The 22,790-nt window shown below is 28.0% G+C and overlaps 3 protein-coding genes and 1 pseudogene across 7 annotated transcripts; 3 read left to right on the top strand and 1 right to left on the bottom strand.

Annotated features, from left to right (window-relative positions):
• The first annotated feature begins 1,644 nt into the window (after positions 1–1,644).
• Positions 1,645–4,698, top strand: LOC149060402 (seipin-like). Its single transcript, XM_089217569.1, has 5 exons — positions 1,645–2,520; positions 3,538–3,683; positions 3,793–3,995; positions 4,067–4,298; positions 4,381–4,698. Exons 1-5 carry the CDS (start codon positions 2,297–2,299, stop codon positions 4,518–4,520), a joined length of 945 nt encoding a protein of 314 aa, XP_089073695.1. The 5' UTR covers positions 1,645–2,296; the 3' UTR covers positions 4,521–4,698.
• An 8,796-nt stretch (positions 4,699–13,494) lies between these two features.
• LOC149060401 (uncharacterized) lies at positions 13,495–14,887 on the top strand (annotated as a pseudogene). The gene is made up of 2 exons (XR_016189802.1): positions 13,495–13,626; positions 13,751–14,887. The product of XR_016189802.1 is annotated as an uncharacterized LOC149060401 (transcript).
• Positions 13,616–20,642, bottom strand: LOC149060400 (uncharacterized). Of its 4 annotated transcripts, XR_016189804.1 has the most exons (10): positions 20,436–20,642; positions 20,244–20,357; positions 20,023–20,148; positions 18,841–18,897; positions 17,139–17,286; positions 16,442–16,566; positions 15,471–15,707; positions 15,315–15,383; positions 14,992–15,123; positions 13,616–13,771 (listed from the first exon to the last, which is right to left on the bottom strand). XR_016189804.1 is itself a non-coding variant. In XM_089217562.1 (9 exons), exons 2-9 carry the CDS (start codon positions 20,328–20,330, stop codon positions 15,079–15,081), a joined length of 894 nt encoding a protein of 297 aa, XP_089073688.1. In that variant the 5' UTR covers positions 20,331–20,357; positions 20,436–20,642; the 3' UTR covers positions 14,890–15,078. The 4 variants fall into 4 exon arrangements, 3 of the variants coding, with proteins under 3 accessions (XP_089073688.1, XP_089073689.1, XP_089073690.1); XM_089217562.1 differs by lacking the exon at positions 13,616–13,771 and having other exon boundaries at positions 14,890–15,123; XM_089217563.1 differs by lacking the exons at positions 13,616–13,771; positions 20,244–20,357; positions 20,436–20,642 and adding an exon at positions 17,953–18,074 and having other exon boundaries at positions 14,890–15,123; positions 20,023–20,095.
• LOC149060399 (zinc finger BED domain-containing protein 5-like) lies at positions 20,619–22,348 on the top strand. Its single transcript, XM_089217561.1, has one exon. It carries the CDS (start codon positions 21,068–21,070, stop codon positions 22,118–22,120), a length of 1,053 nt encoding a protein of 350 aa, XP_089073687.1. The 5' UTR covers positions 20,619–21,067; the 3' UTR covers positions 22,121–22,348.
• Positions 22,349–22,790: the final 442 nt, after the last annotated feature.

Here is a 22,790-nt window from a genome sequence, read left to right as displayed (position 1 = left end):
TAATTTGGTTGCCACCGATAATGTCATTCGTATAAATGTATTATCGTATTCGTGGTCAATGATGACTAGTTTGAGTCATAGATCTTATACTAGTATAAAGGTCTATGGTTTGAGTATAATTTTATGTGGATATCCACAATGGCTGTGTTGACCAAAAATGAAAAGCGTGAATTTTTTGCTCAAAACACGTTTTACAGGAAATAGACTTTCAACTAAGTAACTAACTACTACTACATATAAATTGTTTTTTTAAATAATAATTAATTAATATTTTATTATTAATATTTAATCCAAGTTGGTTATATACTATCATATAACTATATAAGACATAAGAGGACACACTCATCCGTCTTATAAACGCACAACATATCAAGAAGTGTTTTGCGTGGGACAACTTAACTGCCTCTGTATTTATATAGAAGTAGTAATGCAGGGGCGTCATTTGGGGGGGGGGCGGCAGGGTGTGCAGTTGCACCCCTTACTTTTAGAATGTTACAATTGGCCTGCGCCTTGCTGAAGCCTAAAATAATGCACGAGCCACGAATGCACAATCATTTTTATGATTAAAATCAAATTATAATAACCGGTCTATAATGTATGGAAATAATTGAATGCAGGATAATATACATATACGTATGTATATCTAATCTATTTTTATATGGCCTGGTTAAATTTCAAAATGGCCTGCTTGAAACTTCGCACACCCGAAAAAAAACCTGAAATGACGCCCCTGTAGTAATGTAGTATTACCGACATAAGGGACGTATAGGAAAGAACTTTATCTGTGCTATAGCGTCTTGGTATTTTAATACTATATTAATCACTTATCTTCAACAATTAAATGAAAAAAAACTTATGTTCTAAAACTGATAGGTAACTTTAACACTATATATTTATGTTATCCAAATAATAAATTTAAGTAACTTAAAACACAGAGTGAATAAAATATTGTCCCGCCCAAAACAATTTTTACTATGTTGTACATATTTTGTAAGACGGAGACAACACGTGTGGGTGTGCCTCTTAAAAGAGGATGCTATACAGCTACACAACCGTTTGTCTCCGTCTTATAAGTGCATAGATCATAGCAAATTTACGTTCAGCAAATCACGTGTAGCTCCGTTAGCTTGAGTGTTAATCGACCTATTATGAAACTGGATATCAGGAACATTATCGTGCATTCATTATCATATTTTATTAAATGCGGGGTTTTTAAGATAATTCAATTTTGTATCAAGTTATGCGTATATAAAAAAGCGTAAATTTAAAATACTCATAATTCACTTAAAAACTAAATTATCGTAAAAAACCATCATTCAAACACAGATAATGTTCTTAACATCAAGTTTCATAATTGGTCGATTCACTCTTATTTTTAAACTAACGGAGCTAAACGTGATCTACTGAGTGTAAATTTACCGCATGTTAAGCACTTGTAAGACGGAGACAACAGATATACCTATGTGTCTTCTTAATAAAATTATATAATGTAAGCTTAATTTTGTGAAGTTTAAAGGTTTGTTAATTAAACAATTGTTTGAGTTTAGCATCTTAATTTTTGAGTTTTTTTTTCAATCCGGACACTGGACATTAGCATTTTAAATAATTATACGTTAATATATCATAGTTAACCATAATTATACGAGTATTGCCATTTGCCGCTGCATTTAATTTAATTTATATTATTACAACGGCCGATGATCTTCATGTCTTATCGTACTGTTATACAGTGCAAAGTGCGGACAGCCTATATAGATTAAACTGTTCATTAGCTGTTGTATTATTTATATTAAATGCTATCGTTTTGATCTATACCTACCGTTTAACCTTTATCGCGCCTTCTCTCACACGCTAAGGCACACATACTAGCACGGTAGTCGTAATCTCCGAAACTTGTAGCCGCCGCCAACAACTGCCGATGCCGAACCGTTATCAATTTTTTTTTTAAACCTGTCATTTTTAATATTATTTTTATTTAGTAGGAATTATTAATTATTATTATTAATATTGTTCTATAATAAAGTTTATCGTCATTCATCAAATATTTTTCTTTATTATTTATTAGTTATTACCAACAATCGATATCCGTTTTAAAGTTGCCCAGCCGTTATAAATTATGTAGACTCCATAATATAATAATAATAAAATAATAATAATATAATTAATAATAATATTACAATAGTGCGTGTGGTGTGAACGCGGTAGATCACGCGCAACATGTTCCTTTTGTTTACCTGTTGCAATCATAATTTATAACTGAAAGCTATAGTAATAGATTACTAACACGTCAAATACTATGAAAATGTTTGGATTGAAGAGAATCGTCGACGAGAAGGTCGACAAAACGGTCGATATGGTATCAGACGTTGTTAACTGTTTGCTGGACACGACGTACAAGGGTGGACTGTTCTCAATGATTATCGTTACCATCGTATGGGTGTCCATATTTTTGTACATAGCATTCTATTATGCGTACATGCCTTCACTCATGTTCAGCCGTCCGATTCACATGCAATTCAAGTGAGTATTGACTTATTGTCTTGTCTTTATTACTGTGAAATGTTCATACTATAAGCTGTATGCTTTTTGACGTAACTTAGAAATTGTTACCACTAAGTGGCCAAGATCATCCAAATAGCTTGCATTCCTTATACAATAGGGGATTCCCTTGATACAAAGTTTAATGTTTGTTAATTATTAACCATTTTTTAGATAGTTGAAGTCTATAAGCAATTGGATGCTGCCCAAATAATTATTGCCTAATACCTATAATATTATGTTTTTACCTATCTCAAATAACTGGTCTGCTCAGACTATCAAAAAGGTATCTGAATACAGTAAAAGTAATTTAATACTCATGAGTAAAGAGTCATTATAAACTTATAATGATAAAATTAATTTAAAATTCTTAATGATTATTTAACTTTCAATAATATTAACAATTATTTGTGTTATAACTTATGATTGTATTATAAACTGTTGTAAATATGAATGGATCGGCTTGATATTTAATTTCATTATTAGTAAAAGCAAATCTATCAATGAGAGAGTGTTACTAATTAGTAATTATAGATGTCTCATGTCTGCTTAATTAAAAAATTGTCATTATGATTTGTATAGTTTAACTATAGTCTACATTTCTTCAACAATGTTTATGAATATAAAATCCTTATATAATATAATTTTTCTGCTCCTTTAACCTTTATTTATTCCTGTTAAAAAATATACATGACGGATAATAAAGTTATTTATGGAAGTACTTGGTAAAATGAGTTATGATATCAATCACAATGAATATAATTAGGTAGGTAGCTATAGTTTTAATATTTGAATACTTTTGAACTAGAATTTATAAAATTATTGAAAAGTAGGTACCTAAATAAATTAAATTTTTAGAGAAAAACATGTACAGTAGGTATTTTATCTATTATATTATTATTTTTTATATTAATATGTGTATACACTATACACGCATTTAAAATGTAATTACATTTCTATAAGATTTAGATTTTAATTTTTGTACCATTTTGATTTCAGATCCTGTCACAGCAATAAAGGTTTATGTGATTATCCATCTGCACATATTCAGTTAACCAAAAACCACCAGTTATTAATGATTGGTCAAAAATACAAAATTACTGTTTATGTTGAGCTACCAGATTCACCTGTTAATGAAGAAATCGGTGAGTTGACTGTGAAAACTAATATTTGTTTTAAAATATACTTTAATATGCTATTTTTTGTAATAGTATCACTACAAAATTATTAAATGTTGTATTAATTTTATTTAAGGAATGTTTATGCTCTGTGTTCGTTTGAGTGACAAATTTGGCTATCTTGTATCATCTTCTTGCCGATCAAGTAGATTAAGGTATATGAGCCAACTGTATCATGCTGTTCATACATTTTTCATGATACCATTTTATCTGACGGGATTATCCGCAGAAAAACAATTAATCCAGTTAGAAATGTATACGGATTTTGAAGAAGATCAAGTACTTATACATTTTTTTTGTCATTGTTTTGAATTAATATTTTACTATATATTATAAATTTTATCTATTAGTTACACCCAGTTACAGACATTTATTTTGAGATTTTAAATCATGATATTCAAATTTATTCTGCCAAGATAAACATCATTGCTAACTTGGGCGGTTTACGATATCTCATGTTTCATTGGCCAATAGTATCTGCTTGTCTAGGAATTGGATCAAATCTTCTTTTTGTTTTTTTTGTGTTTTCAATGTCATGGCGACATATTTATGGATCTGAAGTTTATAGAAGTGAACCAAATGGTAAATAATAAATAATTTCTAAATAATTTTGTTTTTTTTTCATTAGTATTTTAATTTGTGTATGTATGTTATTTATTTGTAGATATTTTGGGCAGAACAGACACCGAGCAGTTGGATGAATTTGATTCTGAGGATGAATCCGATAAATCAGATGATTTATGTAAAAAAGGTTTTCTCCCTCATAGTTTTTCATCATCCAGTCTAATGCTTCCTGAGCAATAGTCAATAGTCTTATTTCTAACTAGTAATATTTTAATTTGTCATTACTAGCTAATGGTATAATTTATAAAAATAGGTTAGAGGGACTATTATTGTACGAACCCATAATATTTTATTAATCATTATTTTAGATTTATAACTGATGGGTACTAAAAAATATAGAGCAGAGACTATTAAATTATTTCTGTGGTGCTTTTTATATTATACTTAAGATCAATGTGTATAATATTTATTATTATTCCTTATTTTGTTTTTTTTAATTGGTTGTTTATTAAGAGAATAATATTTTTTTAGTTTTATATCCCATGGTAGTTACCAAATTCTATTGTTGTTATAATATCTTTATATATTTAAATATTGAATCGTTTAATATTTATATTTTGTTATGTACCTGTAATACAGGAAAGTTTAGACATTATTCAGTTCTTCATGCATTTGAATAATGTGAAAAAATAAGTATTTTTGATGAACCATAAAAAAAAAAATGTAAAAAAAAAAATAGAATATTAAAGTTTTATAATCAAATTTTATTCTTAAATTATTTTTAGTTATTATTAAACAAATTTTATAAACTGAGTAAGTATACTTGCATATTATAAATTTTGCACCCAGTTATATTTTTAATGCTAGATGAAATAATGACAGAATTTTTTTTGAAAAACATGTATTTTTTAAAATTATTTTGCAATTTGCCTGTTAGATTATAATATTTATGTATTTTTTAAGCAATTATTAATTTTAAATTAAACACATTAAAGTTCTTCAGAGTTTTTTTTTTATTTTAAGAAATTTCAATTATCAGCCGTAATAGATAAATTGTAGTTAATTTTGCTTATCTCAAATGTTTTAGTGCATTATACTAAACAAACCAAGTTTGAATCTGATTTTAAAAATTAATTGAAACATAAATTATTACATAAATATTAAAATGTAGAAAATATTCTTAAAACAATCAAATTTTAATATAATCTGTCACAAATGTTCAATATGATGCACTGCCAGTTTTGCACACATCTATATTCTATTCAAAATATAGTATTTTTTATATTTTTCCTTACCATATCAACACTAACATCTCAATAATAAACACTCTCAACTAAGATTCTTTTGTTATTGAAAATAAATAAAGAGACAAAAACTATAATTCTCGAGTATATCTCTACCTAGGTGCTAACCTGTAATTTATGATTAATGACTTATATTGATTTGTAATTGGCTGAGGATTTAAATTTCCCTGTATTTACACTAATTCATTGTTGTTAAAGTGGCGATTGCAACAAATATTAGGTATGTTGTACAGCTATTTAATGTTAAACCTATTTTAATATGGAAGTTTTCTTTTGTATTGATTTTTATATTATTTAGTAAGTACCTAATAATTAATATCTAGACTTGGATTTTTAATGTGTTAAGGGGATTTAGTATAGCACAGAGTAGGTTTTAATTTCAATTTTTAATGTAAAATATAAGCAGGGCATGTTAACTGCAACATGCATTTGCGAGTTTTTTTGGTTTCATCAGAAAATATCCTAAGAGAGATACAAATTTGTTTCATAACAATGATGATAAATTGATAAAAAATTAATAGTGTATGTTTTTGCGTGTTTTAGGTGTATTGTCATAGTTGGCATCAATGCATCATATAGTTGATTTTTTTAAGTTATTGAGCATATTATTATTTATGTTAATTCAGCAAAATCGGTTTTCATGAAAGTTAATATAAATTGGATCAATAAAGCTTGAATTCATTTTTATTTACTTTTCCAAACATGTTTACAAAAATTAGTATTTTATTAGTTTATATTTATTTTTGTATGACACTGCAGTGTTTTATAAATTAAATTTTTACTATATTTTATAATTCTCCCTATTAAAAAAATGCTTATACATTTATTTTTCGTGCATACTTTAAGTTTTTTAATGCATATAAATGTATATTTCTGAACTTTTAAAGGCATATTTCAATGCATTTTTTACCAGTCTTAAGTTTAAAAATGCATGCTTATTTAGTCTTTTTTTTTAGGTATGAACTTACGACGAGTAGCCCGAGTAGTTTGTGCATACGAGACGTGGATGCACAGTACCTAGTAAGTGATAATTTATTTGTATCATTTGTATATTTATGTGACTATGTGTAGGTTATACAAAAAGTATGAATTCAATAATTTGCTAAATTAGACAGAGATGTTCAAGAGTACTTGTACATCATTTGGTAATCATCATAAACAGCAGCTAAAATATTCAATTTCTAACCGTTCATTTACAGGAGTTAAATATAGGCAATATAAGTAACATGTAGGTACTTGGATAGTGTATATTTCGTGGGCATAGATCGATAGTAAATAATCATTATAGCGTGACACTGATTATAAAGTGTAATTTTATTTATTTATTCATAGGCAATTAATTAAATATTTAAGGTACTAATAAAATATAATAACAGTTTTATAATTGTGAAAATAAAGTAATCGTTGGGAAAAAAATCTACATTATTTAATATTAAGTATAAACGAATAGTAATTTTACTAGTAACTTGTAATAGGTTAGGTTAGTAATAAGTATTATTTAAGTTTAAATTAACAAACATTATTGTTTTACGAGAATATATTAGATGTTAGGTACAAATCCAGTAGGTAATCAAATTGTGACTATTGATTTATGCCCATTTGATTTTTTTAAAACTATTCTGTTCACATTCATACTTCTAAGAGTGGATCATCAATTAATAGTCTACATCAAAATCTACTCCCCATCCAATTAACTTAACAGCATGTACTCCTAAATATGTCGTGTTTTCAGTTTTTCCATTAACACCTGCAGTGGACGAAAGTCATAAAACACATTAAATTGTGTATAATATTTACAATACAATAATCTACAAAGACACAAAATATGGATTGTATCTATAAATTAATCACATTTGTAATTGTAATTCAAAAAGTCATCGTAAATATCAGACGACGCTTCAATAGGCCCGTAAACTTGCACGTCCATTTTTTTGAATAAAGTCGAATATAATGAATTAATGATACGCGTCTCTAACTGTATAATCATAAAATATAATCATGATGATCAGTTAGGATCAATAAACAATAAAGGAATGTCATTCAGGTCAGAGTAATATCATTAGCTATTACTGTTAACAATAGACTTCTTTCTGTTCTTAGTTACTTGTGGTTTCTTATACTATTCACGTGATCACTGTTGTAGTTGCAGGTCTAAAAATTCATCTGGATAAAGATAAAAATAACAACCCTAAATTTTATCTAAGATACAGATAAAAGATGAACAAATCAAATTCATCTAACAACTTGATGAAAAATAAAAATATTTCATCCAGATAAATTACAGATAATTTACTATAGAAATTGGAAAATAACTACCTAATTTAAAAAAATATCCTATTCCGTTCTGTATAAGAACATGCGTGTACGTTGATTTTCGTCTTAATTTATGACATGTTATGTTTTACGAGTATGTATCACTAAACACTATATCACGAACATTATTTATTATTTATACTAATTAATAATTTTATAAAGGTAGCGATATAACCGATGCTGAACACGAAAAAAAATAGAAGGCTGGTTCAGCTTTATTTCTCAATAAATAATATTATATTTTATATTCTATGGAAATTTGTTTGACAGTGATTATAAGTGGCATTTATAACTCGACTGTTTTTAAAATTCGTGTTTTAATTATTAGGTACCTACCTACCTATATAAGTATATTTAAAAAATATTTATACCATTTTGAGAAATAACATCAGTCGTGACAAACAAGTAACACCAGTAATATAGGTACTTATATAAATGAACTAGTATATTATTTTATATTTATTTAGGTATAACCAAACACAGAATGTCAATAAATACCTAAGGGGATTGCAAACAGTCAGTTGTTAAGGAGTTCAGTATAGACAATAATATGGGCGGGACCCGTTCCGCCCAAAAATGACGCTCTCCGTTTCGCCCGGGTACCCGTTTCGCCAAAATTTTATTTTTATATGATTTCCGTTTCGCCCAGAGTAGTTTAGACCAATTTAAAATTAAGTTGGAAATGATTATAATATTTGATTATCATTTAGCGTTATTTGAACCGAAATTATTGTACTTATAATTATTAAACATTACCATATCTTTGTTTTTTTTACTTTTTAAAAACACAGCCATTTTAATAAAATTTGTGATATGTTTACACGTCATGTAACATATAGGTACGCACTACGATCAAATCTGATAATCTTTTTTGTTCATTAGGTACTTTTATAAGTTTTAATTATGTAATTTGTTGTATGGTTATGTACCTACCTTTTCTATTAGATAAGATAAGCTACAGTGATGATGCAGCGCATTCATAAATTCGTAGGCATCATATTTTTAGTGCGCTTTATAGATTTTGATCGATTTCAATTCGATAACGACTGGATTTCTTATCTGTTATCGATTCAATGTATTAGCATTTATAAACGATATTTCTTTTGGCTTTATTTTCTTAACTCAATTACCGTAATTTTATTACTAAAGGTTTTATAACGTTCCCTAAAATATAATATTTGACTGAACTATTGCCAACTTTATTTTAAATTGGTCTATACTACTCTGGGTGAAACGGTAATCGTATAAAAACAAAATTTGGGCGAAACGGATACCCGGGCCAAACGAAGACGGTCGTTTTTGGGCGAAACGGGCTGCGTCAAATAATATATGTGCGAGTCATACCGGTGTGTGCGTAGTAAATGATCATTAGTGTTAGTGACACTATCGACAAGATTGGGAAGCGTTGCGAGCGGAGGTCCTGAGAATATATTATATTATTAAGGGTGATGATATCATAATTAGTAATTACACATCTGTTGTTGTATAATAAGGATTTTTTTTTTTTATTGATTTTTATACGAAACATCGGATTCTATTGTCATTTCAATCAGTATCATCAGTCACTTTGCCAAACTACTTGAGTCATTAGTTTTGAAGTCCATACATTGGCCCATTAATAAAATCATTATCGACGTACAACATGGCATTCGTCCTGGGCGTTCTGTTACAACTTGTAATTTAATTTTTACTGAGTACGTCTTTGAGGCCTTCAGTAAGCATACACAGGTTGATTCCGTCTATTAGGACTTCACGAAGGCGTTTGACCGCGTTGACCATCGTGCATTAATGAATGATCTGTGCAATCTTAGGTTTGGTGAGCCTTGTAGTGATCACGTCGCCTATAGGTATCAGTAGTCAAGGATGATGTTGGAAGGTGGTGATTCTTGAGTTAATTTAAACAACGTGGAATTCTTCTTAGTTAGATTATTTGATTATTTATTTTGACAAAACATATATTTATTTATAAACATGAAAGCTGAATTTATTTGACAAGTTAAGTATTCTGAATGACTAGAATAAATTCGGTTTGACTCGAATATTTTCTAAGTTCAGAATATTATTTTATGAGAATTTTTCTCTAAGTCCAATTTAATAAATTAAAGAACAGACTGGCGTGAAGGTGCTCTGGCTGGTCTGGTCAAGTCGCGTCTGAATACAGGCCGTTTCGGGATCTCTTATATAGTGCTACCCTCTACTCCCCATAGTCTACTCGTTCTTGTCGCTACTCTCACGGATGTGGTATAATCATCTAAACTGACGGAAATGCCACTTGCCCACGTACGAGCTAAATGCGCATCCCATGTAGCTGCAGACCTCGATAATTTATGTTAAGTGTGTAAAATTTTTAAAGTTTGATTGGCTGAAATCTACTACCGACATTTTTTAAAAACTTAAACGATCTCCACACAACACCGACAAACTATATTTCCACTATTACACACTCTACCTAAATATTGTCTGTATTTAAAATTGTCGAGTATTGCCGGCCATTTATAACTCTCAATTATTTTAAAATCCATTATTATGATTAATTAAAAATATTTTAATAATTTAATAAAATTATAAAAGACCACTAAATACCTATTAGTAAGCACTCTATAATATGTATACTGTATACACAAGAGACAAGACCGACTAATTAAATAATAACGAGTGGTGACTAAAGTCTTAAAACATGTTAGCATGATTGTTGCGGTATATCTATTATAATATTATCTTATCTTATCCGTCAGTTAGCACTAAAATTAGTGTACGATTTTAATCACTTTAAGTTTGGGGTATTTTTTATGTATAATAACCGAAAAAGTGAGCGGTAATATATCATAAATCTGTTTTTTGTTAATAAATTCACATAGACAATTGCTACATGTAATTTATTTTTAATTTAGTTAATTTTTTGAGAAAAAAGTTAAAAAAATTATTTTTAATTTTGGAAAAAAATAATGATACCTATTTTATAGATTTTATTTTTCTAAAAGTTTTGAACTTTCAACATTTTATTTTCATTATTTTCACAATTTTTAATAATTTTTTAGGTTAGAGATAAAACACCAAAATGCTGGTTTTTATCCAGACGGCGAGTCCCCTAGGGTTTATCCTCACGGGACACTCTGTATAATTGAAGACCGAATTTTTAGACGTTTCTAGCATTGGAATGTCGTATCCATTCATTATTATCTGTGGGAATATATTAAATCAGTTTGTTTGATTATTTCGATTGTTAGGCTCATCGATTTTCGGGTTAATAGGTGGGACCTTCTTTGTCTCTAAACAATTCAAATACTGCTAATAACTGTTTCTATAAAAAAAATTTAAAAAATGGAACAAATGATTATTTACTTCGGTATTATATGCATACTTTTAGTTATTATGCTTTATTTATAATTCTGATGTGTAAATTATAATTTATAAAGATTTTTGAAAACCATGAAACATAATATATAATAAAAAAAAAATTTGAAATCCCAAATACCATTTAGATTCCGAGTGAAGTAAAGAATGTATTTTGTATTTGTATCTAAATAAATTATCGAAAAACGTGTTGATATCTATTCTTTTATTGTCAAGTGTGTTTGTAAATATTGTTCAGTCCTAATTTATTTCCGACGTAAATTTTCTCTATTTATTTAAACACTTGACATTTAACAGTTAATAAAATAAATTATAATAACTAAGTTTCCATTAGTCAATAGTTATAGTAATCATATAAGTTATGACTTTTTACACGTAGTATAAAGTGTATGATGAGTTCGGTATATACTAGGTGTATATTATAGTTTATGTTATGATTTATGTGATAATTTCAATAATTTTGACATACTTATTAGCTATAATTAGCTATTATGAATTCAGCTATAAAAAAAACTAGCTACACTAATAATTACCAAAAATCTACCAAAAAAAATGTCTAATTACTCTAATTAGTTATAAGCTTATCAGTTGAAGTTAGATGAAACAGCTAAAGAGCTAACAGCGTTTTGCAATACAACCGGGAAATATTAATTTAAACTTATTCCAATGGAAGTTTTCAATGGTCCTTGTAAATATCAAGAAGCTATAGATAAAACTATGTCTAACTTAAATTAAAAAATTAACGTAAATTATATTGATAATTGCACATGTTTTGAAAAACTTTTTGATGACCACTTATATTCTTTAAAATTAACTCTGGAAAGATTTAAACAACATAATTTAAAATTAAAATTTTTAAAACGTATATTTGGGTACAAGGCGTTAAACAATGTAATTGATTGCAAAGGTATAGGTCATACAGAGACAGATTTGGGACTTAAGCAATTACACAAGTAAGTTCTCAGACTAACATAAATCAATTAGGTACGTAGTTATTTAGTATTGCCAAATTATTTTCGCCGGTGCATCCCGAATTTTGCTTAAATCGATTTTCCTTTAACTGAGTAAGAAAAAAAACAAGAAAAGACAGCATAAAATGGAAAAAAATTAATGAACTAACCTAACCTAAGAATGTTTTTTTAGTCTAAAAAATAACAAAAATATATTTCTGAACAAAGGAATTAGTTTACATCTACTATTACTTCATCAGACACTCTTAAATGTCTGAGTACACCACATGAATTAATAGAATGGTTGTGATTTAATTTCAACTGAACTAATGCACAAATAAGTGGTGTATCTTTTTTTAAAAATCTAACATTTTTATACTGCTACAAACCATAGCAGTTGAGTGATCAGGAGAATGCTCAAGGGAAGGGGTTTAGGAGGTTCAAACCCTTCCATGGACCGTTGACAAACATATATGTACCTATATATATTATGTACTTACATGCAATCATAACATTATTGACATCAATACCAGTGGCGTAATTACGGGGGAGGATTTGGGTGTCGTATCCCCCCCCACCTTTTTTTTTTAAGATAGATTAACTACATACCTATGTACTTCATTATCTAATAATATTATTTTTTTTTTTTTTATATAAATGTATATATCGAAATCAAATACTTCAGCGAATTAATAGCCTATATATTATTTATAGAAATAATACAAAAAAACAAATCATTTATGCTAGTTGTACATAAATACTTCATACCAAGTTTGTTTTAAATGCAGCCAAGCAAGTTTATAAGTATCACTATTGCAATTTGAATATGTTTTGTGTAAGTTTTGAGTTTGTTTATGCATTGTGTAGTGGTACAAAAATAAACCACCGAGCTATATAAGCTATATATATAGCATAATATTTAACAACTTACTGACAAATTTGTTTACCTAAGTATATTATTTATATGAATCAATATAATCATTTAATATTATGCCTGTTATATGGTTTAATGTTTGTCAGATTTTAAAAAATGGAAAAGATTCATTGAAGAAAAAGAAAAATGCCAATATGTTAAAAATACAGCTGTAAAAAAAACTCACAGTAAAGAGTATATTTACTATTTCTGCCATAGATCGTTTGCCCCTAAAACCTCAAATAAAGTAATAAATATTTTGCAAAATAACTTATGAAGATCCTAATGAGTGTTTTTACTTTTTATTATTTATGTATGTCTATTGTCTATATAGGGGTGTAAAAATTCCAAAAGCAGTGGATCTGTTAAAACTGGTTCAGTATGTCCATCAAGTATTAAAGTACATGTAAATAGTTCAAAAGTGAATGTACGATATTGTAGTACATATATGTGGCATGATATGGAAATAGGTAAACAAAGATTGTTTACAGAAGACAGAAGTATGATTGCAGGTACTTACCATTATTTAATTTTTGTTTTAATATACTTACATACATTATAGACTATATAATAGTGATTTGTAATTTAAAATATTGATTACCCACTCTGTATAATATTGCAATGATTTATGTTCAGGAAAATTGGCAATGGGTGTTCCTGTCAACAGAGTATTAGAAGATATAAGAGCATCAACAATTCAAGGAGACTTAAAACGAATTCATTTGTTAGAAAAAAAAGATGTGCATAACATCAAGAGGGATTATAACATCACATATTCTACAAAAAAGCATGAAAATGATGCGGTTAGTGTCAGACTTTGGGTTGAAGAAATGAAGAAAAAAGGCAATTTAAATCCTGTTTTGTACTATAAACATCAAGGGAGTATAGATAGTGATGTTCCTCATTTTACAGTTAATGATTTTTGTTTAATTATAATGACTCCATTACAATCAGAACTGTTCATAAAATTTGGCAACGATAAGGTGTGTGTTGATGGTACACACGGGTTGAACGGATACAGCTTTCAACTGTATACAATTGTTGTAGTTGATGAGTATGGAAACGGGTACCCAGTTGCCTTTTGTTTTTCGAATAGATCTGACACTGATACTTACAAGCATTATTTTCAATGCATTAAGAACACTATTGGCACCATTAATTCTTTCATTTTTATGTCTGATGATGAGCCTGCCTTTTATAATGCCTGGTGCTCTATAATGGGATGTGCTGTTAAACAGCTTCTATGCACATGGCACGTACTAAGAAATTGGGTAAAAAATTTAAACAAGATTAATGGTAATGAAAAAAAAAAAAATTATTTTTAAAACATTAAAATCACTTATGTTTGAGGTAGATAAAACTTCGTTTTTTGTTGAAATTGATCAAGTTCTAAATGATCTTTTAAAAGATCCAGACACAGTTGACTTTGGAAAATATTTTGGAAAATGTTATTCAACAAGAGTAGAAAAGTGGGCAATGTTCAACAGAAAACATGTGGGGATAAACACCAATATGTACTTGGAATCATTGCATAAAAACATTAAATACTGCTACCTTGAAGGGAAGCACTGTAAACGTTTGGATATGGCAATTAATGCTCTAATGTCACTTGTTCGTGATAAAAGTTTTGAAAGAGTAATAAAGATCTCAAAAGAGAAGAGATCATCAAAAATAATGCAAATAAACACAGCTCATAAAAAAAGTAAACAAATATCTCAAGATATGATCACAAAAGTTAATGATGTCCAACTTCTTTTTAATAAATATAATTGATATAAAGAAGTGCAAACAATATATTAAAAAATAAAAATATTACACACATCAACACATCTTATACATTCCTTAATTAATTTCTAAGTAGTAGATGACATACTGACTTGTCATTTGGCTGACGACTTGAGTAGTAAAACTGTTTTAATTATTTTCTTAGAATATTTCCAATTTACATATAATGTAACATTTATTCAAGCTTTAATTAAATCAAAATTTTCCAGAGCTACCAGCATGTCCTAAAAAAAGGCAACATTCAACTTTATCATCCATCTCATATTTTTATTGTTATTTTCAAAATGTGTCAACATGTTCTTACATTATAAAATAATGATCAACATAGTTTTGAAAAGATATAATCAGAGAAATACAGTTTAAAGCTATTTTTTATAAGCTAGGAACTATAAAATAGTTTTTTATTTTAACTCACTTCTTCACATTGAGGACATTTTCCTTGCAGGTGTTCAAACATTGGTGTACTACCAGAATTCAGCAACCACTAAAAAAATATGAAATATGATGTAATATCATATTTTGCACATTTTTTTCACTTATTAAAATTAAAATGAATATCATCAAACAATACCTCACAAATACATGACATATGATATAATGCATCACATTTTTCATTAACACACGATTTGGTTGAGTTTTTTATAGCTATATCCAACTGATCATAACATATACAACAACAATTCAAATCATTTTGACTTGCAATAGAATGTTCTGGTTTCTCATCTTTATATTGTAACTGAAGAGTTGGAACTTCAAATACGTTTAGAATATTTTCTTTAAAACTGTTATTGGTACTCCAAATCGAAATCTATATATAAATGTGTAACAATTATATTTATTGATATATATATATATGAAAAATGTAAAAAATGTATCTAAACCAACTGATTTTGGTGTTGTATGTTATTGTTTAAAATGTTTTGTAAGCCACCGCTCTTCTATCAACTGCAATTGCATTAAATTGGCGGCACAATATTATTTTATGTCATATTTTACTTTAACATATTTCCAATATTTCCATGTTAATTATATAGATAGAGAGGGGGGCTACAATATTTATTACTAGGGCTAGGATACTACCGGTACTATCAAGAATAGTAAATTTGATATCTCGAGGGGGAAGCTGAAGTAACAGTACAGTTCAAATCCTCACGGTCTTTGTACTTGTAATCTATAATTTCATATGACACTGATGTTACAAAGAGTAGCTGGAATGGAATAAATTAATAAAGTCATACCGGCAACGCCACTTTCTATACAACCCAAAACGTTAATAACATAAGGCGCAATTAAAGTCCATGTAGATGCACATTAAGTTCTGTATATTAGAAATTTCAGAATAGTAATAATGAATCATATTATTAGCAAAACTTCCATATAACATTATTTTCTGTTTGACAAACTATTTTTGAAATCTTGACCTTCATTGTTTTTTTTTGTTCCCCATGCAACTTTGTTATATGGAAGTTTTACTGTACTTATTAAATTATAATATTTATAATCAATGGTTAAACTAATAAATTCAAAAAATTATGTACAAACTGGATTGATTTCATTTAATCTTTTTTGGAACTTCTCTATAGTTGCTGGACATCCATGAAGATGAAATGTAGGACAGTTCAAAGGATTTAATGGATCAACTTCAACTTCAACACATACATGAATATCTAAAATAAAATGTAGATTGTTAACATAATATACTCAGTATTTCTGATATAACTATGTGACTAATTAACCTAGATTAGACTAATGTTGGAGTTAAGATTTACGTGCTTTAAAAATATAAAAATGCTGATATTCTGTATAAATTTCAAAAATATTGTGTTATGTAATTTTAATACAAAAATATAAAATACAGATTTATACGGAAAATAACACAAGCTAAAAATGTATAAAATATGATCATGTTAATCAATAGACAATAGATATTAAACAAAATCGTATATTTCTGTTAAAAGAAAACAAAAAATGAATCGAGGTATTAGAAAATTAGCTCAATAATATTATGATCTAAATGATTTTGAAATATCAATATGTTTAGTAATGCTCAAAATCTCCAAAATATACTAAATATAATATCATATTTTAATTTTCGGGAAGTGCAACTGATTTCTATCTCACTAAAGTAGACTTTGGGCTTTCCTAAAAAAATACTACAACATTCTAACCCAACAAATTATAAATCAATTACATCATAGCTGAACAATATTCAGAAATAAAAATAATTATTCTTACTTACCAATAGGTATTCTATAGTTAACATCTTTAAAAGTATAAGATCCTATAGTATTACAAGTGCTGATAATTTCGTGGTGAACATTCCAAAAACTGCTTAAATCATTAACAACATTCTTAAACATTTCAAATAAATTTAAAATAGTGTTCATCTAAACAAAAACATAATTCTAATATACTTAAAATATTAGGTAAAAACCAAGCAGACATTGGGAAATATCTTTTCCCAAAAGTATATTTGCATCTAGTCTGTAAAATCATGATTTCATTTTCCAAACGGCTAATAAACAAAAACTACATACAACTTTTAATAAAAAGAATAGCTAATACATCTTAGGAATGTCAAAAAGTTCTACATAGTTCACTAAAAAGTTTTGAGGAGTACTTGAGTCACTTAATTATGTTTTAAATTGTCCTATTCTCACCACTCAAATTGAAAAATAACTTAAATTATAAAAATGAAATTGGTATTGTATCTTATACAAAAATATTGAACACTATATGGCTAGGGGACAGCAGGGGGTCAAGTTAAAAAAACCATAATTGTAAAAAAATACATTTAATACTGTATATATTTTTAATTAGTGATATAATTTGCAGATTTTATATATTATATTTAAAAAGGCTGTGATTTTGTCCAGTATATATTCCGAAGTGAGCAATTTTTGCTAATATGAATTCAAGCTTTCTAGAAATTTTCAATTATAATTGCAGGCCAATACATTTTTTTCCAAGGTTTTACTAATGTCTTATCATTGGATTTATAATAAATATTACAATATTTCCACCAACACATTTATAATAAATTAAATATTTACCTTCAAAAATAAGTTTAAGACGATTGTAGGAACCATAGTTTCAAAATATAATGGTTGTTTCTTAATCTTGGGATATTCATCAGGTATAAAAACTTTAATTAAATGGCTGTGCCTACGCATATCTAAAACGTTGAAAGTTATGTGTTTTAGATTTTCAATAAGCAACTTTTACGGTTTATAATTTTACTACAAAGAGATCAATATTAGTTGTTTTAATATAATTTGAATATCGTTAAATTTATTATAGAATTCAATTAATATTGTTCCTAAATCAGGATATAAAATTGATAGGTGGAAACATATTAACAATCACCTTTGGTCAGGTTTACTAAAAATGTTTATACAAAAAGACAAATAAAACAAGACTTGTTAGGTAAAATTATTGAATAAGAGGTAAAGATACTATTATCTTTTGTATGTAGTTAAACAATCAAGTTCACAAATAATAATTCATAAGGCATAACAAAAAAAAAATTTTAATATTCTATAATTTTCTGAGACACAAATTTAATTAAATGTAATAATAATCAATAATATATAATTATTATTGTTAATAGCTACCTATTCCTTGTTTTAATGAATAAATTTAAAAACAATTTGTAACATCCAAATTTTCTAGAGCCAAAAAGTCAAACGGTTTCATGATAAAAAATTAATATATTTTAAATGGACTAATTCCTTGTAAAGAGTCTCAGCTATCTACCAAGTGCTAAAAGCTTTATGTACAAAGCCGCCAACGATTAACATTATATTATATAAAAAATATTTGTTCATATATTTTGTTGTATTTATAAACATTTTAAGTATTTTGAACTTAACTCTATTTAAATTTAGAATTTAGATGGACCTTGGGTAAATTATTAAACAAAATATATAAGATTATATTACCAAAATTGAAATTAATTCCTTTAAAAACTCTGATAATGAATGTGTTTTTTGTTTAACCTAAAGACAAAAAAAATATGTTAAATTGTTAAGTAAGTAATAACATTTAATTTTGATTACAGAGCATATACAGTAGAAAATAATTTCAAACCATTCAAAGGGCAAGTAAGTTTTTCAAGTTGAATCGTTATTTAGTTTTATACGGTAAAAATAAATCCTTGTTTAAAATAAAAAGCAAGAAAATATATACTTTAGTGTTTTACTTGTTTTAAGCTGTATAATATTGTAGTGATCTTGTCGCCTACAGGTATCAGTAGTTAAGGATGATGTTTGGAAGGTGACTCTTGAGTTAATTTAAAAATTTAAACAATGTGGAATTCTTCTTAGTTAGATTATTTGATTATTTATTATGACAAAACATATATATTTATTTATAACATGAAAGTTGAATTTATTTAACAAGTTAAGTATTCTGAATGACTAGAATAAATTCGGTTTGACTTGAATATTTTCTAAGTTCAGAATATTATTTATAAGAATTTTTCCAAGTTCAATTTAATAAATTAAAGAACAGACTGGCGTGAAGGTGCTCTGGCTAGTCTGGTCAAGTCGCGTCTGAATACAGGCTGTTTCGGGGTCCCTTATATAGTGCTACCCTCTACTCCCCATAGTCTACTTGCTCTTGTCGCTGTTCTCACGGATGTGGTATAATTATCTAGACTGGCGGGAAATGTTACTCGCCCATTTGAAAGCCAAATGAGCATCCCATGCAGCTGCAGACCTCGGTAATTTATATTATTATTAATATTATTATTATGTAAAAATATATATTATGATATTACATTATAACATTGGTTCTTGGAACTTTTGTATTGATGTATAACCCCACACCGTGTATACCCCTATCAATGATCTTTTATAGTCGTATGACCACATGATTTCGTGTTTCCCTAATGCTGATGATTTCCACGAAATGCTTTCTCTCCTACATTTACAAAGTTCGTCGCACCCTTCCCTAGCTTGGTGCGGCTGGTACCTAGTTGACTGTGAACTATACAATGCGGGACGCTAGTCCATAGCAATATATCTCATTCCAACCATTGTTCATTGTAGTGATTCCTACTTTATATTTTAAGTTAAAAGTTTATAAATATTATACTGATAGACATTATTGGTATAACTCACTATTTCTATTGTTTCCTTAAAATCAAATTGATGGAAGTTGAAGGCTTCAAGTTCTGGAATTTGAATTTTTAAATTGTCCAGTAGTGGTATATTAGGGCAAGAGATCTCTATGTAAAAACTATATGCCTGCAAGTATTTATTTAAGTTTATAAATTAAATTATTCCACATATGAAGTACATGATTGAATCATGCACCATCAATCATGTCCAAATTAACTTACGTTTAACAATATATATCCTTTCCAAGATTTGCAATTTTTGCTTGGAATCAACAATGGAAAGTTCTCCCACATACTTAGATCAATCATGTTGAATTGTACTGATGCACTGATGTACTGTAATAATAAAAAATGAAATAATATTTATACAATTCTTCGTAAATCTCTATTCAGAAGTCAGTACTCGGTACTCACCTACGTTAATTGAATTAAAGTAACTAAACTTATTATGCTAAGTTACGTTTAACATAGTTCGGAATTAGTACGTTATTTTCATGAAGAAAGGTAGTTACTTAATTACTTTACATAAAAATTAGTGATAAGCGAAAAATGATAAGAGTCCGACAAATGATACTTGATGGTAAACTAAATAAATAATAAGAGGTATCTATAAAAGTACAAAAATTATTGAAAATTGAAATCAAGCCGCGTGGCACTCCAGGTAGTGGCGTATTTAGAGAGGGGCCCACCCCCCTCTTGGTCCGTGTAGTTTATTGAATCGTATAACACAGCGTTTCTTAAACTGTGTTTAAACCCCGGGGTTCCGCGGAGATCACTTCAGGGTTCCGCGAAGCTTAAGTCATTTTTTTCAAAATTTTCAAGAAAATTACTTAAAAATGTCTAACTAAAGAATGTTTGTATATTAAATAATAATGTATAATATGTCATATGGAATAGTCTATCTCTATGCTCTAACAGTCTAACCTCTATACTTCTATAATATATTGTGTTCTTATGTTCTATTTGATCTTCTAAATTCATTTCTTGAAGGAAATGAAATACCATGGGAAAACTGCGTTGATATCTGTACCGATGGAGCAAAGGCTATGAGTGGTATAATTAATGGAGCTGTACAGCGTATTAAAAATATTGCAAAAAACTGTTCTAGTAGCCACTGTATGATACATAGACAGGCACTCGCTGCAAAAAAGTTATCTGTTAGTTTTAAGAAAGCTCTTGATGAAGTCGTAAAAATCATAAACTTCATAAAATCTCGGCCTCTTCAAAATCGTTTATTCAAAATCCTATGTGAGGACATGGGAAGTGTACATACTTCTCTTCTCTTACATACCGAGGTCAGGTGGTTATCTCGAGGAAAGATACTAACTCGTATTTTTGAATTAAGGGACGAGGTACGTGCTTTTTTTTTGGAACACAATTTCGAATTAAAAGATCGATTTCTTGATCAAATTTGGCTACTTAAAGTCGCCTATTTAAGTGATATTTTTACAAAGATCAATGAGCTTAATTTCACACTTCAAGGCAGACACGTAAATGTTTTTACTGCACACGAAAAAATTCATGCTTTTAAGAAAAAGTTAGATTTTTGGAAAATTTGTATGAGCTCCAACGAGTTTGATTGCTTTCCTACAATTAAATGCTTTTCGGAAGAGGAAAAGGTCGAAATTAATGAAATTTTCATTGAGGAAATTATTCAGCACCTCACTGGATTGAGTGAAGGATTCAACCAGTATTTTCCAAATGACCAACAGGTGAAATATAAAAATGAACTGTGGATTAAAAATCCATTTATTGTCAATACACGACCTCCAGCCATGTCAGCAAAAGAATATGAAACCTTTATTGAATTTACATCTGATTCATCGCTGCAAGAAAAATTTAAATCAATGCCATTAGCAGAATTTTGGTGCAGTTCAAAAGATGAATATCCTCAATTGTCACAAAAGGCCGTGTTGGCACTTTTACCATTTGCAACCACGTATATGTGTGAAACGGGGTTCTCTACCTATGTATCGACAAAAACAAAATACCTCAACAGACTTGATGCCGAACCTAATATGTTAATACAACTTTCATCAATAAAGCCCAATATTAAGAATATTTGTAATAATAAAAAGCAATTTCACGCATCTCATTAAGTAATTATTGTTAAAGTAAAATTATATACAATTTTTATTTTTTTAATTATTTTTTTAAACATATTTTTTAATTAAGTACCTTTAACACAATATAAGTATATGAAATAATTATATTTTTTTTTTGCAAATAATCCTAACAAAAAGCTTAAAAGCTAGAAAACTAAGTAGGGGTTCCACGATAAAAGTGGACGTCAAAAAGGGTTCCACGGGTAAAAAAGTTTAAGAAACGCTGGTATAACACAATACCTTTACTCAGTACTCGTATTATACTATATAATAATTAAATAATGATTGAATGAAAAAAAAACAAAAATAGTAAATTGTAAATCCGCAGTGTCGTGCGATTTCAAGTAAAATATAAATATTAATTAATTAATATTAATTATCAATCTTTCATTAATCATACATGTATATATGTAAAAACATATATGTATTATGTGCTTTAGGATCATATGGATTTAAATATACACTTATAATAATTACTATGTATACATTAATCAGGTACGTGCCTTTTTTTAACGTTCATAATCGCGTGGCGGTCTATTAGACCATATTTTTAAATATGCATAACATAATATGTAAAGAAAGTTCATTTTTTTTAATTCAAAGATATAATTGGTTATTATACGATAAATAAATATGAATAAAAATGTAATAATATAAAAATATA

The sequence above is a fragment of the Diuraphis noxia genome, unplaced genomic scaffold, assembly GCF_037042655.1.
Source record: "Diuraphis noxia isolate RWA-SAM2 unplaced genomic scaffold, SU_Dnox_SAM2 contig0001, whole genome shotgun sequence".
Classification (NCBI taxonomy): domain Eukaryota; kingdom Metazoa; phylum Arthropoda; class Insecta; order Hemiptera; family Aphididae; genus Diuraphis; species Diuraphis noxia.
This window is presented reverse-complemented; position numbering and strand designations above follow the sequence as displayed.

Bases quoted from the DNA above. Each gene is read 5' to 3' on its own strand.
- LOC149060402 (XM_089217569.1), top strand. From the start codon at position 2,297: ATGAAAATGTTTGGATTGAAGAGAATCGTCGACGAGAAGGTCGACAAA. The intron at 2,521-3,537 runs GTGAGTATTGAC...TTTTGATTTCAG, and splicing joins CCGATTCACATGCAATTCAA to ATCCTGTCACAGCAATAAAG. The intron at 4,299-4,380 runs GTAAATAATAAA...ATTTATTTGTAG, and splicing joins TTATAGAAGTGAACCAAATG to ATATTTTGGGCAGAACAGAC.
- LOC149060400 (XM_089217562.1), bottom strand. From the start codon at position 20,330: ATGATTGATCTAAGTATGTGGGAGAACTTTCCATTGTTGATTCCAAGC. The intron at 20,149-20,243 runs GTAAGTTAATTT...AAATACTTGCAG, and splicing joins AAGGATATATATTGTTAAAC to GCATATAGTTTTTACATAGA. The intron at 15,124-15,314 runs GTGAGTTAAAAT...GCCTTTTTTTAG, and splicing joins AATGTCCTCAATGTGAAGAA to GACATGCTGGTAGCTCTGGA.
- LOC149060399 (XM_089217561.1), top strand. From the start codon at position 21,068: ATGAGTGGTATAATTAATGGAGCTGTACAGCGTATTAAAAATATTGCA.